The 15486-nt window shown below is 53.1% G+C and overlaps 1 protein-coding gene across 3 annotated transcripts in view; it reads right to left on the bottom strand.

Moving 5' to 3' along the window:
* The window catches only part of ASTN2 (astrotactin 2), a 315865-nt gene that overhangs the window by 264799 nt on the left and 35580 nt on the right, over window positions 1-15486 (bottom strand). For all 3 annotated transcript variants that reach the window (XM_084494620.1, XM_084494621.1, XM_084494622.1), the window contains exon 2: window positions 173-360. In XM_084494620.1, the coding sequence (XP_084350746.1) occupies window positions 173-360 (188 nt within the window). The remainder of the gene's footprint in view (window positions 1-172; window positions 361-15486) is intronic.

Genomic DNA, 15486 nt, shown 5'->3' with positions numbered 1-15486 from the left:
TTGCTGGCCCATTCAAACACATTTCTCCCTCTCTGGGGCTCAGAGTCAGACGAGGAGCACAGAAGGGACGCAGACACATGCAAACCAGACCCTCCAACCTGTCCTGTACCACCTCCCGTCCCCTCCCCGATGTCCCCCGTGCCCTTGGCCGCAGCGGGCAGCTCCGACTCACCATGACAGAGATGTGAAGAATGTGCATCTGCTCCTCCACTATCTCCGAAGGCTCCTGGAGGCTGGGAGGGGTGGCCCGGGAGAGCTGCTCGGCGCTGCTCATGGAGACGTGGAAGTACAGGGTGCCATTCTCCAGCCACTGCTGCTTCCAGTGCACCAGCGAGATGTCAGCCACCGTCCCCGACATCTCTGCAGGGACAAAACACACAACCCAGGGTCAGATTTCTGCACGATGCTGGAAGGCAGACACTTAGCAGCCCTGCAAATCAGGGCTGGTGAGTCTCACCCCTAGGACTACCTTCCTGCTGGATGAACCCGAGCACTGCTTTTTAGTCTCTGCCTGCTATTTCCCCTGCATACGGACAGGAACAGTTTTCTTCCTTAATAAAAGCAAGGGGCTATGAGGTGCCCTGGGATTTCTGGACAAGAAAAGCACCGACAGTAAGTAAAATGCTTCACAGGACTCCATAAACCTCCTATAGGTTGCCCAGCAAGCTGCTGGAAGAAGCCCCAGGAGGTCTGCAGCCAGAGCCAGTGGAGGTTTGCTGGTGGGCAGGAGGCAGATGGAGGGCACGCGGTGCCAAACGAGCCAAAACACAGAGAAGTGCGCATGCTCCGGTGGTGTTTACACCAGGAACCTTCTTCCAGGTAGCACCAGATCTGTGTTTAGCAGGACCAGTCCCAGCTCAGGCTAACAAGCACCAGCAAGGAAAGCTCCCCACCAAGCTTGACATATATCGGCCTCAGGGCTGCAGGTCTGCTTGTCTGCCTCTAATTTTACCTGCCACGTCCCCCCCAGCAGTGACTTACAGCCTCAGCTCACCAGGAGCCAGGACTCCAGCACCCCAACGTCAGCACCCAGCGCAGCAACAAGACATTTACAGCACCACGCCTGGTTAATTAGGGGCTGGGGCACTTCGGGCACTGCACAACCAAAAGCAAGCCCCAGGTGTGTGCCCCCAGCCCACCCAGAGGCAGCAGCTCCGGGGCTCAGCTGCGGCTCCTGCCTCGGCCAGGCAGCCAAGGAGCGCTGACAGCTCCGCAGCTGCCCATCAAGTTCTGAACAGCTCTCTGCAAAGAGCCGCTTTGTCAGTTTGGCAGCCAAACCAAAGCCAAAAAAAAAAAAAAATCCGAGTGCAAAATAAGCCAAAATATTTCTCCTTCCACCACCTCTTTTTGCGTGTGTTTGTTTTTCCATCTGCAGCACAAGCGATGGGAAGGCAGGCGGGCTCCCGGTGGCAGTCCTCTTAGTCACCGGGCCCACGGCTTCAGCAGCCATCCACGTTGTGGGGGACCCGAATCCAATTCCCTTCTGTTTGGGAAGAGGAACCCAACGCCTGACTCCAGTGGATCGTGACACGCTTCGTAATCCTCGACAAATGCTCTGCCTTACGTAGATGTTTGCACCTTCTGTGGCGTGGCAGCTGAGGGGCATCCCTCCTCCTGAGGGGACAGGAGTTGTTGGCTGCACTGGCAGCTTTCTGCTGTGCAGAGGATCAGAGTAACTTCTTTTTTGGTCTGCAAAGCACCTCAGAGTAACTGCAGCCCTAAGGGGTGTCTGCTCCACAAAGGCCAGAGGCCCAAGTTCAGATTCCCCCTGCACAGAGGTGGGGATGGAGACGAGGTCCTCCCCGCCACCCACGACAAGGTCACCAGGGGAGGATGTCCTGCCGATGGAGCTGCAGGAGCAGCTGGGGCATTTTGCTTTTCATTTTCCCAAACACAGCTGGGCAAAAGCACACCCAGCTCCGAGGGGAAACAAAGATGTGAGCCCAGCTGAGGCCATCCCAAGGAGCTACCAACATCAGAGTCCTTCAAGGCACCCGGGTGCTGGACCACTCGTAGCCCCCCAGGCTGCAAGACCAGGCACTTCCACTGCCACAGACCCACAGCCCAACCCAGCAACAAAACCTTCTCCATTCCTCAGAAATACTTTTTCTTAGCCCTGAAACCAACGCGTTTATCAGCAGCGGCTTCTGGCTTTGTGCCACAGATCAAAGCCGACGCAGCCCCCCCCTGCTCACGGAGAAGTCCCCACCACACCACGGCAGGGCTCAGCAGAGCTGCTCCTGGGGGGTGCCCCCAGCCTCTCCGCTGCCGCAGCACATCACAGCCCCGCCGAGGGCAGGGACAAGGTTACCCCATTACTGCCAACCCCCTTATTCAGCACCTCGCTAATTATGCTGCTGGCATAGCGCTGCCAGCTGAACCTCATCGAGGGCTGTGCTCATTATCGCTGCCTCCCAAGCACAGCGCCGGTCGTTATCCCCAATCTCTGCGCACATCTGAGCACTCAAAGTGAAAAAACTAAACAGCTCCTGACCATGCATGGGATCCATAAAGAGCCCACGCTTGCACTTTGGAGAGGATGCATGAACTCACTGTCACATCTCTGTCATTGCAATGAGATGTCTCCTAATAATCCCTTCTCTGCTTTAATATAAATAGCTGTTTGCTGGAGCAGATCAGTAGCAAGAGGGGCTGCTTGCACTCTTTACCCTGTAAATCTGGCCAGCCCTGTGGCTCACGCTCCAGGACAGGAGCTGGTGCAAGCTCGAACTGTCTAACAAAATGAACACCTTCCCTCTCAGCTGCAAAGAATCACAGAATTATTAGGGATGGAAAAGCCCTCCAAGAGCATCTGGTCCAACCATCACCCTATCACCAATGTCACCACCAGACCCTGTCCCCAAGCACCACATCCAACCTCTCCTTGAACACCCCCAGGGACGGTGACTCCATCACCTCCCTGGGCAACCCGTCCCAGTGCCTGACAGCTCTTTCTGAGCAGAAATGTCTCCTCATTTCCAACATGAACCTCCCCTGGCACAACTTGAGGCCATTCCCTCTGGTCCTATCACTGGTTATCTCTGAGAAGAGGCCAACCCCCAGCTCCCCACCCCTTCCTTTCAGGCAGTTGCAGAGAGCAATGAGGTCTCCCCTGAGCCTTTTCTTCTCCAGACCAAACACCCCCAGTTCCCTCAGCCGCCCCTCACAGGACTTGTGCTCCAGGCCCTTCACCAGCCTCGTAGCCCTGCTCTGGACACGCTCCAGGGATGAGAGTGTGTCCAGAGAGATGAGAGCAGAGGGTTTCTTACAGTGGTAAAAGAAAGAACAAAACTAGAACAGTATCAGGGCTATTTAACCACAGTTGTCTTCATAGCAGTACTTCAAAGGTCCATTCTGAAGCATCTTGTCTAATTAAAATTGCAGCGAAGGTTACTTTTAGGAGCAAAAGGAATAATTCAGCCGTGGGAAAGATATCACAATCCCTTCTACAGATGCAAGGAGACCATGGGAACAGCACAGAAGCATCAAGAGAGAGGACCCTGCTTATCCAAAGCCATCTTAATCCTGCTCTGAGGCACAGTCACCCACAGGGGAGGACGATCTGCAGCATTACACACTCGTGACACACATCACCCACACATCCCTGCAGCAGACCTTTCCAAATGAGCTTGGGAAAGGAGGCTGTGTTGCCCAGACCACAGCACAGACCCCCGTCCAGGAGCCATTGGGTCCCTACCAGCCCTGTTCCCCAAGGCTGCATGGCAGCAGGGCAAAACTTTGGGGTCAGTATTTCTCCAAAATTCTTACCTTTCACACACGTTTTTGCATGGGATGTTTAAACGGATCACAGAGAACATTTCTGGGGAGTTCTGAGATCCAGGCAATTTTTTGGATTTTAGCCTAGACTGAAGATAAGCCTGTTTCATTTTCAAAAGGTCTCTTCCAAAAGTAGAAACTTCAATTTAACATTCATTTCACAATTTTAAGCAAAACCCAGCAGCGAGGCAATTTCTGACGAAAGCTGACTTGCCAAGCCCGGGTGCCATTTACCATACTTTCATAAATATCTGAATGCTCGTCACCCCTGAATCCCGTGTTGCAAGAAACCTGGCCATTACTACTCCCAGCACTGCCAGAATATCGTGAGCCTTCAATCAGGTTTGCTGCTGCTCAGGGAGGAGAAAAAAAAAAAAGAAAAATACATTTTTAAGCCCTGGTAGCTGCTGAACACTTCAATATCCAAATGCAGGCAAGTTTCTTGGCCTCAAATACTTGACATAAATATTATACTGCCTATGTTTCACTGGACACGCATTGTCACTCCACTATCTACACAGTAGTTACAGCAGTGATACGCCATCCATCAGAAAGAATGCAATAGTCTGCAGCAAGATTGCCTGTTATCAGAGCTTTCAAATGCTTTTGGAACAAATTAAGGGCATTCCTGCACCAAAATAGAATGAGATACAGCCACAGTATTAAATGGGCAGCAATGGAAAAGCACTTGTAGTCTATAGCTATTCAAGATTTCTGCACACAGCAGGCAGGGAGATCGCAGGCAGGGCTCGCACACGGAGCTGAAGTCTGTCCCAGCGCTACAGCCACAGCTCCCTGGGTGAAAAATGAAGTAAAACGGCCACATTGACCCCACTGCTCCCCCCTCACCCTCCTACCTGCTCGCTGTGCAGACAGACAGCGCTCACGGAGAGGAAGATGAGAGCCCTCCTTCACCACAGCACGGGGCCAGGTCACTGCTCGCCAACAAAGTCCTGCTTCTCCTCCCCTCAGCAGAGCCCCAGCTGTGCCCTGTGCCCACTCCTGGTGCAGCTGAAGGCGCTTTGCTCTGTCCTGCTGTAATTTTGGCCCTACAGCCCCGCCACACGGTGCCCTCAGCCGGGCCGCAGCCATAGTGGAGCAGCGGGCAGGCCGGCCTCCTCTGCCCTGTCTGCTCTGGGGAAGCAGCACTGGGACAGATCTCATCCCCTCCCTGTTCCTCCATCGCCTCCCCCCTCTCAGTAATGAACCCTCTTCCCCCACACCTTCCCAGTCCTGTGTGCTGCCTCAGTCCCATCTCGGATGAAGGATTAACTGGGAAGCACCACACATGCTCCCAGTAACCCCACTGAAGGGCTGTTATGGTTAAACACAGCCGGCTATCTCATGGTGCTCCCCACGCATGTCAGAGGTGATATAAACTGCCCCAAAAGGAGGCTGGATGACATCAGCTAACGATGGTCTGAATTCAAGAAAGGAACATACAGAGTGCTTTATCCTTTTCTGCCCTTCCTCTGGGTCCCATAGGGCTGCAGTTTTCACGTTTTCCTTGAAAGCCGAGCAGGCCATCCAAACAAAACCCTTCCAGGGCTCATAACCCAGCCTGGGCTTGTGTCAGTCGGACGGTCATGGTCCAGGACAAGGTCAGGGAAGCAAGGGGATGGCAGAGACCACAGCCGAACCCCTTCCAAGTGATTTCGTAATTCCATTTTCCCTTCGCTATCTCTACAATCCTTACATATAAACATTTCATTGAAGTCTTCAACTCCTATTACAATCAAACCTAAAAGCAAAAAGGCCTAAATGCACTTGGTTGCGAACCAAGACGATTCCTATAAAAGCAGATTATGCTGACATGATGAATATAAAATGAAACAGCAGATATTAAAGTTGGAGAATTGTTGCTTCATGCCTTCCGGGCTGCTGGCTGCTCTGCCTCCCTCCTCTCCTCTCCTTTCCTCTCCTCCTCCTCCTGCTTTGTTTCACTGATGGCAGACCGCGGGCAGAGATAGCCTCTTCACCCCTGCCTTCTCCGAGGCAGGCTGCCAGGCCTGAAATATTCAGCAGCTCCCCCCCCACCAGCCCTTATGCAACGCTTCAGCCTTCATCAGTTATTTGGGAGGTTGCAGCCCTGCCTTATCTGCCGTGCCGTTTCACAAAGCCTGTTTTGTGTTTAATTGGCTCATTCCTGCTAATCTGCCACAATTGTTGTATTTTTATTCTTGAAGGTCGTTATTAGAATAAGCCATGTTGCTTACGGCACTGCTCCCCAAATAACCAAGCCCTCTCTGCATTTCCCTTCCTCTCCTCAGCGCTGCTCAGGCTGTGGCACCTGCTGGATGTGCTTAATGAAGGAGCAGGTCCGTGGCGTGACGGGCAGCATGCCCGTCAGTTATTTCCAGTGCACGGATCCAGGCTGCTCCCACCTGTATGCTCGCCACCTGCTTCAGCCCAGCAGGACCTGCACCCTGCAGACAGGCTTCAGCAGCTCACCTGCACGACTCAGCATCATCGGCTGTCGGCAGAGGGGAAGCTGGAGATCTAGTTAGCAATTATATTCCCTCTTATGGCAGGCTCGGAAACACAATCTCATCTCACACGGGCTGGCACCGAGGCCAGCACTGACAACTACTTCATCGTCTCCTTGCCCGTGCATTGCCCTAATCCTGCAACACCGCTTCTCCTGCTATTAGTCCAGGAGCTCTTCTGAGCTAATGTTCTCCAGAGGTGCCAACCGCCATCCAAGTGTTAGCTTATAGAGTCTTTGGTGCTAGCTACCACTTATGTTAATAAACCAAAATTATGCAGAAAGTCATAAACAGAGAGCTCTCCCCAGTGCCCTTGCCAGTACAGGATTGCTCCCTGCGGAATAGATTATAGCACTGTGCAGACTCGCTCCAAAATGACTCCGGTAATGGGGCTTCCCCCGTGCTCCCCAGGGGACAATTGTGCAGTCAAACAGGCCCTAACATTTCTTAAAGTTTGGGTCTTTTGGTAGCAATGCGCTTTTTTTTTTTTTTTCTCCTCAATCATTAGCTCGCTTCATTATTTTCCCCCTTTCCCTCTGCTCAATGTTAACATGTTCCTTTCCTTCTAGCTGCACTCCCCTCATAGTACTCCCTAGGGCAATGCACAAACACAGCTTAATGTTGTAAGAAGTAATAGAGAAGCTCAGAAGTTTAAGAAGGGAGAAAAAAGATGACAAGATCCCTCTGATCATTTCTTTTCAAAGCCCCTGTGCACGAGGAGCACTGTGCTGCACCCGCAGGGTATTTCATGGGTGGCTTTGGCTGCGTGCGTGCCTGCTGGGGCTCAGCGTGTCCCCGGGACTGGGCCAGGCAGCTGGTACACACAGATGGATGGATGGATGGGGCCTTGGTCTTGAGGTGACCCATGGGGAACCCCCCCAACGGTGTGAGCAAGTTTGGGTGCTCTCTCAGCATCTCCTTTGCTCTGCCAGCAGCATCGCGGGCCTGGCGCTGGGTAGACAAAATGTCAGGCACCCCAGCGCAAGAGGGGACGGGCAGTAAAGTGGATTTGGGTATTTTGAGGCTTTGCTCAAACTGCCTCGAAGGAGAATCCCCCGTAACAGGGGTCCACCCAGCAGGAAAGCCCCCTCAGTTCAGACCCAGCCTGCCTCTCCCTGCTCTAGGCTGCAGCTGCTGCATGCTTTGGGTACAAGCGCCCCCAGCACCACAACGAGCTGGGATGAGGTGGTGGCATTCCCACCTCGCTCTGACTTGGCCAAAAATCTTTCCCTGTGACTTTTCAGCAGACACAGTGAAACCTTGCCCACACCCTGCTGAGCAGCGGTGGCTCCAGGCTGAACCATTCCATGCTTTTGGCAACAGTGCGGCCACCAGGCACCCCAGCAACTTTTCCCCCATGAACAGCAGCACTCCCTGTTTCTTATGGCCTGCCACATGCATCCGAGCTCGTGCTCTTCACCATTTACACCCATTTAACAGTAAAGCTCTCCCCTTATGCTCCAGTTTGTGGGTTCAGGAGAAGCACATGCAGAAAGGGCTCTCCCCATTGCTGACACATTTGACCTTAAAGATAGAAGAGCCACGGCACAAGCCATCCGAAGGCTGGCCCAGAGCATCTGCCCAGCTCCAGCACAGACCAAGCAGCTCCAGCCCTCCTGCAGAAGCCTGGTCTGACGCTCGTGGTCCCACTAACAGTGCTGGATTTCCTCCAGTTAACACAGGCACAGTGAACCCAACCAGAACATTTCCGTTCTTCTCATCTTCCCATCAAACTAGTTCATGAACACACACATGTTGTTTTTTGTTTTAGACAGATGTAATTATCGTGGAAGACAACAAGAGGTCAGCAGGCTGCATCACCACGCAGGCGAAGGCTGAGGACCAGATGAGATGGGGTGAACAGTCAAGACAGAGTCAGCCCCTTCCACGAATCACTCCAGCAGGAGCTTCAAGGAGGGTCTTTGCTCCAGCAAACCCTCTCCTCTCCTCACTCTATAGCCCTCAGCACCATCCCCATGTCCCTTCTAATCAAAGGCTGCGGGGCCCCGATGGCAGCCAGCGAGCAGGTATTGATCTGCCTGCACTGCCTACAGATCATAATCTGCCTCCACGCACCTTAAAGAAGCTCAGCGCACGTTACCCGTTCTTACAGCTGCTTTGATTGCAATTCAGTCTCTAGTACATTACCCTTATTTATAATGCCAGGGCTTCAGCGTGGCGCCTCAAGCGGTCTAAAATTATTACAGGGCCCTTTTGACTTTCAATTCCCTTCCATTCAATTCCATTTTTATTTGTCAGCAGAGACTCCCATTGACCAGCGGTGGAAGCCAACTGCACGCAGGCAGACGGTGCTGCTGCATGTTAAGCCAATCCTATAGAAATTGCTGGCACGCAGCTCAACACGATGGGTCAGCTCAGCTCCAAGAGGAAGCGCCAAATCCCCGGGACAGCAGGGCACGGGCTGCAGCTTCCTCGGAGAGCTGCAGGATCCGTGCCCAGGAGGGTCAGCTGCCTCCATTCACCCAGCCAACGTAGCCTTCGTCCAAAAAATTGCCAAGGAAAGTGACTTTAAACATCACAGGCGCTCTTGTGGACCTTCTGGAGATGGAACAGCAGGCTTGCGAGAGAGATGGGTGGGAATGCAGTGTTGGAAATCACCACGATGCATGGACAGGGTGCAGCGGCCCTCTCCTCTTCCTCATTCCCCATTCCCAGCGGAGGCACAGATTTGTTTCAGGGGTGCTCTGAGCTGTTATTGAATGCCTCAAGCTTCGTCACTTCCCCCAGCTCACTCAGGAGACAGAGGGTTCACCTCTGCAAGGGCACCTGAAGGCGTAAGGAAGAGACGAGTGCCTCCTCTAGCCAAAGGAGATTGCTGCTAGCCCATGCTGCATGAGGAAAACTGCAGCTCCCCCCTGCCTCCCCTTACTCCTGATCCTAAAAGCCAAAGAGACACAGCTGATAAATGGGAACTGCTGATAGCTGGTAAAAGCCTTTTTAGACTATTTCAAAGGAACAAGCAGGGTTTTTTTTTTATAGCTCAGTTATTAGTCCCTGTTAAAGAAACCAGTGCACATCACTTCGATGAGGAAGCTTTTCTGCAGGTAACAAGTACACAGCACCACAAACCCTTCCCCATGGCTGTTTTAAGGTTGGGCTATATGAGACAACAGGGATGTCCTGTGCTGGGAATTTCAGCTCTCTGCACAGGACAGGAGAGCTGCAGCAGCAGGGCAGGTTGCTCTGCTCAAACCCAACCCCCCAGGGCTGCCCTGCAAGCACCAGGCACAGATCCTGCTCCGTGCTCAGAGTGCAATTTCTCCTGCCCGGAGACCCCCCTGCACAGCGCTGCCGCAGCTCCGCTTGGAGACAGAGAGGATCTGAAGTGTCTCATGACACAGGCGGAGGCTGCTGAGCAATATCTGCTCCGTGAGATAACCACCGCGTTATTCTTCACGGCGGCTGAGGGAGGGTGAGGGAGGGCACGCACCACGCTCACGCCACCGGCTCTGAGCAACAGCTACGGCACTGAGAGTTTTGTTAAGTGCATGATGGACATCACAGGCATGAATTAACGCTGAACTCTCACTGATAAAAGCATTCGCATGTCCAGAGAAACACGAACAGGAACCTTGGTTAAACAGCAACGCCACAAGCTGGGAAATGCCTCTGGTTGCAGCACGCGCTCCCCAAGCAGGCAGCACATGAGAGGGGACAAAATATTTTAACCCAGTCCCAAAGCAATCAAGAGAAGCTGCGAAACCAGCCCCAAGCAGCCTGCATCCCTCCTGCTGTCCTTTAAATGACAAAGGAAGTGACAAGGAGCCCAAGGAGCCGTTATGGCATTAGGTGAGGTTTGTGCAAGGCGAGCACCGCGTATGCTGGGCAGCGAGCGAGCTGCTGGAGTAACGGCGCCGTATTCCAGGGGCAAGCATTGCTCAGAGCTTGATTAAAACTAGTCAAGTGCTTTATAACCTCTATGCATTTTTAAATGTCTCTCTTTGGGAAACACAGCTCTTAAAGTGATAAGGTAGCTTGATAGCTCACGGCACTGCTCAGACTGGAAGTGATTTTTCTGGCATGGTTCCCCCACGGACCTCCTTGCCCAGCTGGCTCCAGCAGCAGCCACAGTCCCTGCAGGACCTGCCCATGCACTAGATGGGATGGGGAGAGGAATGGAAATGGGGAGAAGAGGGTTTGCTGCTTCCTACAGGAGCACCAGGACAGCTCTCCCTGCCGAGATGATGCCCTTCTCCAAAAAGATGTCAGCACAAAGCAGAGGAGCGCACTCACGAGACTGGGAACAAGGAGGTGCATGGCTGGTGGCTGGCATCCTGAGAAAAAAATGGGTAGTGAGGAACGTGGGTTCTTCTGCCTGTGTGTCACCTGGCAGTGCCAGGGGGTGCATTGAAAGCTGAGCAGCCTGGAAAGGTCTGCGCTTACCTGGCCCCAAAAAGGCAGAAACATCAGCTGCCAAGAAGGAGTATTTGGCAGAGCCCTTCCCAACACATCGTGACGGGGTGCCCACACTAACAGGGCCCTTCCCTTGCTTTCCAGGCAGATATTTGCTGTTGTTAAAATGTTTTAGGGGCTCTGCCTCTTCCCTGGGAAAGGCTTTGGAGTACTCACTCCCCAAAAAGCCTCTGGTTACCCAAAGCCTCCCAGGTACCCAGGCACCGCAGTGGCTGCTCACAAAGCTCAAGCTCAGCTCTTACAGAAGGGAGGTCCTGCAGCCCCACGGGGGATTCACTTCTCTCCAGTATTACACCTTCACCCAGGAGAACCTGCTCCTTCATCTACCCCAGCACCCAGAGGGACCCACCTGGCCCAGCACCACCAGGTTCCTGCACAGCTCAGCGCCACGCGAGAGCAGCCTGCTGCTCCCAGGGGACACCCCAGGGTGCAGACAGACAGACAGAGCCTTCCCGGGCAGGACACACCACCTGGGCAGCCCCAGCCCAGGAGCAAAGCGCTGCAGCTGGAAGCAGAAGGGGCTTGCCAAAAATTAGCTGTGAAAATCATCACCTCTCCCTGGAGCGACTGGTGCTGAAACGAACTGGGCTCGCTGCGGCTGATCTCAGATCACAGAGCAGCTGGAGGGCTCGGGAAGCGGCATCAGATGATGAGGAAACATTAACATCCAAATAAATAAATAAATAAAAGGGAAAGAATTTATTAAGACTTCTCAGAGCCTGTGGGCAAAATAATTTTCCCCCGTTTAGCAGTGGGTAAATCAAAACAGCGGCAACGCAATTTGTCAGAGATTAAAAGCAACTAAGTGGCAGTGACACTTCCAGCCCGAAGCTGTGATGCTCTCCCTGAGTGACACCATGGCCTGACCCTGGCACGACCACGCTCCCTTCCTCCAGCAGCCACACTGCCTTCCTCTTGCAGAGAGCGCTTTGCCCTCTGCAATAAGAACACGATCTGCCTGGATGCCAGCCCCAGCCAGGCACAGGGAGGTCTCCAGCCACTGCCCTTGCCCCAAGGCTCGTCCAGCTGGAGCCTCCCGGTGCCACAGCCCTCCAACAAGCAGAGGAAGGCCAGCTTCGCTGTCACTGCTGCCCTCACCTGTTACCAGCTCGCAGCCACCCCACCCCACCCCAGTGTTCCCACTCCTCCCCAGCCACGTCTCGCGGTGTTCCCCACCAGTACGAAGACTTCGTGAGGCTCTCCCTGCATCCTTCCCTCCTTTAGTACCAACGGGGCGACCTCCCCATCCCATCCTTCAGCCTCATTTTTCCCCTTCTCCTCTTCCCATCAACTACAGATCATTTCCCATCCCCTGCTTCGTCACAAAGGCTAATTCATGCCCCCATTAACCAAGGACCTGGTCTCCCCAGCATCACCGCACCATTAGATCCAAAAGCAGCATGGTCTCACATTTGTATCCCCATTTGTTATCCTAAAAAGAGTCCTGGGGTCCCAGCAGGGCCACCTACAACAAGAAAGTGAAGCCACGGAGCGCTTCCAGCCCCGATCTGCATACACAGAGGTCATGGGAGAGGCAGAGGGGGATGAATCCTTGCAGCCTCATTAGAGGGAAGAAAACTGTTTCTGCAAATAATAATTGATTTCTAAATTTATCCCCTAATTAAATAGGTTCCCTGGATGAATCTGCATGCAGGCTGCAAGGTGATGATTTAGAGCCCGGCTTCCTCCGGGAATGCACCAACACATGTCTGCAAATTGTCTCCCCCCCAGATTCAGAGGAGGGGTGATCGTCTCCCCCCCGGCAGGCAGGAGCAGACGGGCCCCTCCTGCCACCTGCAGCTCGACGCCAGCCAAGCCAAGATTTCCTCTGCGCGAGGTCTATCGGCTGCTCGCCAGGGAAAAGGGCATTTGTCACCTGTCTCCTTGCTGGTCCCCGCACGCCGGCCCTGCGGGGACGCTCTGATGGACCCGAGCGAGGCACACATCACAGCGAGAGCACACAACTCACAGCCTGCCAGGCAGGAGGCTGGCTGGAGGCTTTTCTTTGGCAGGCAGCAGCCATAAAACTACGGCAGAGCTGGAACTGTGCTGCCTGAACTCAGCACATAGCGGCGGTGAGAAGGAGAAACATTATCTCCCAAACACGCTCTTGCTTCCTACATCAATTCCACGGCTGCTCCTGTCTAGTCGCTTTGACTTTTTCCTACAGACACCATCAGCTAATAAAACCTCAAGAGACGGATCCTGGGATAAAACCCGGCTACAAGCTCTGCAAAAATTAAACGCATTTATCACTCTTGTGCCGAGAGCTCTTTTGGAAACCAGCGCGCCCTGATGCTCCCAGACAAGCATCAAAGGACGCTGGATGCGGGAACGGCGCGAGGCGGCGCTGCCACGTTGCAGCCCCAGCTCATTAACCACTGCTGCCCAGGAGCCCTCTGCCAGCCCTGGGATGCTGCTGCAGTACTCATGTGTGTGCACACCCTTTGGGGTGAGCAGCTCTCTTCTCTTTCCGCCCCCATTAGCCTTGCAGAAGCCCAAGGGGGCCATGCCATCCGCATGGGACCCCCAGCTTGTCCATGCTCAGGGCGGGTGTCAGCACAGAGATGGCTCTAAGCCCTTCCCTCCTAGGAAATGCCCACAGCTACTCACCACCTGTAGGAAGCAGCAGCAGCACCTTCCACCTCCTCTTCTCTCCTCCCTTCTTTCCAGCCTCCCGCCCCACAGCATCCTCTGGGCTCTGGGCACACACCATCTTCAGGGCTCCGTCCCTTCGGTGTGGAGTTTTTGGGATGCAGAGGCACAACTCATCCCTGCTGCTGCCCCACACACTGGGGTTCCTTCTCCTGCCACCTGGAGCATGCAAGGACCAGCCCCGAGCACAGCCTGCGCATCCTTTCCCGTACCACTCGCCCCATGGTGACTACAGCACGCGCAGACCCGCACCCACTCAGACACGTGCTCTTCCTCAAAGATGCCAAAAATGCCATCTTTTGGCATTTTCTCCCCCCAGTACCCTAAAAGCATTCAAAACTGGAGCATCTCCATGGTAGTTTTGGATTTCTCAGCGCTTCTGGATGAAAACTATCTTGTTAAAGTGACTTCTCAATCAGAAATCACTGCCGCAGATGGAGCTGGGGCCGTAACCTACTTCTGCACTTAAAAATAAAAAAAGCTATTAGGTGGCTAAATACTTTCGGAGCTGCTTCCCTTCATCCCTGCACTGAGGTACTTGGTCTGCAGCAGAGCATCCTCCTTCATAAATTGCCTCTGAGAGCCTCAGATCTCTTCCAAAAGAAAACAGTATTATTCACAGGACAAAGTAGGAGAGAGAGATGCAAGAAAACTAATTAATGCTTGTATAGAAGAGTTTGCAATATACAGCATTTAAATGAAGCCTGGTTTTCAGATCAGAAAGCTAACAACTCCACGTTGCGTCATCAGCTTTCTTTTCCAGAAGTACATCTTTTGCTCACCTTGAGCAGTTTTAAAGCAAACAAAATTCCTGTCGGTACCGAAGCAAATTCAGCTTCTAGCTCTCCACCACTTACCAACTTGAGCACATTAAAACTCTGTTAAAAGCAGAGCAAGATGAGTCCTTGAGGCCCCATTCCCCAAGGATGCATGCACATAAAGCAAGGAAAATGTGTGGTTATTAGAGTTTAGCTTTATTGTTTTCATAAAACACACTGAAGATTGTGTTTATGATTGTGGAGAAAATAAAACCCTCTCTCCAATTGTTAAAATAATGAACACAGGATACTCCAGTGACTTCTAAACAATCAAACACTTTGGACTTGCATAGCACCCTCTACTCAGATTTTGGAAGAGTCTTCACAGGGATGGAAATAAGCCTCATTGAGTGAAGAATAAAGCCATGAGCCCACCCTATAGCCAAAGGCAGCAGAACAGTTTACGCAGCCTTTGCATGGGACTCAGTTCCATGGATCAGAAAGGGAACCATTTAAAACTCCTCGCAGAATTACTTAAGAGCCAGTTTTGCTGGTTTGCAGTAACACCTGAGCTTCTGAATGATCTAATCCCTTTTGAAAGACAGACTTTGGCATCAGAACCCTTCAAACACACTCAAAAGCAAACAAAAACCTGACCTTATTCTCCCTGGCCCCCCGCACAGGGTTCCCACGTGGCCTCAGATCAGCTTTGTCACTTCACCACCTCGCTGCTTCCTCACCCCTGACGGCTGCTGCTCTCAAAAGCTCCCACAGCCTTTTGCAGTCTCCAAGCAATAAGGCAGCTCATGGGGTCATTTCTCCCTCCCACTCCCCCTCCCCAAGTGCTGTAGCACAAATCGTGCCAGTTTCTGCCCTTTCTGGCACCCCCAGCCCCTCCTGCTGGCCCACGGGCACAAGCAACAGCCCTGGGGACATCACAGGGCAGAGGCTGTCCTCAGTGCCACTCACCCCCCTGATGCCCACGAAGCCTTCTCCAACACAAATTCCACACCTTCAGAGGGATTTTGCCTGCTCCACATCCCCGTCACTCCCGAGGGCTCTGCACCTGGCTGTAAGGAGCTTTGTGTGTCAGTGACCTCGTGCCAGTCACATCAATTGCACCGTGCAGGGAACCGAACCACCTCCATCACTTTGCTGCTCTACCTGGAGGAAGGACAGCCCAAAGGTTTGCTTGTTTATTTCCTTTAGATATTACAAAGACTGTGCGAGGTTATAAATTAATAAATGGAGCTGTCTCTCCCATTTCGCAGTGTGGTGATGGAAGGAAGGACAGACCGTGTGTCCCTAGGGTGGCTGCCAACGCACCTGCACAACCTGGTGGCAGCAGGGCAATGGGGCAGGGAGCCAAAAGGCAC

Source organism: Aythya ferina, assembly GCF_964211825.1.
Source record: "Aythya ferina genome assembly, chromosome: 20".
In the NCBI taxonomy this organism is placed as follows: Eukaryota; Metazoa; Chordata; class Aves; order Anseriformes; family Anatidae; genus Aythya; species Aythya ferina.
Note: the sequence above shows the minus strand (reverse complement) of the source record. Positions and strands in the feature narration are given on the sequence as shown.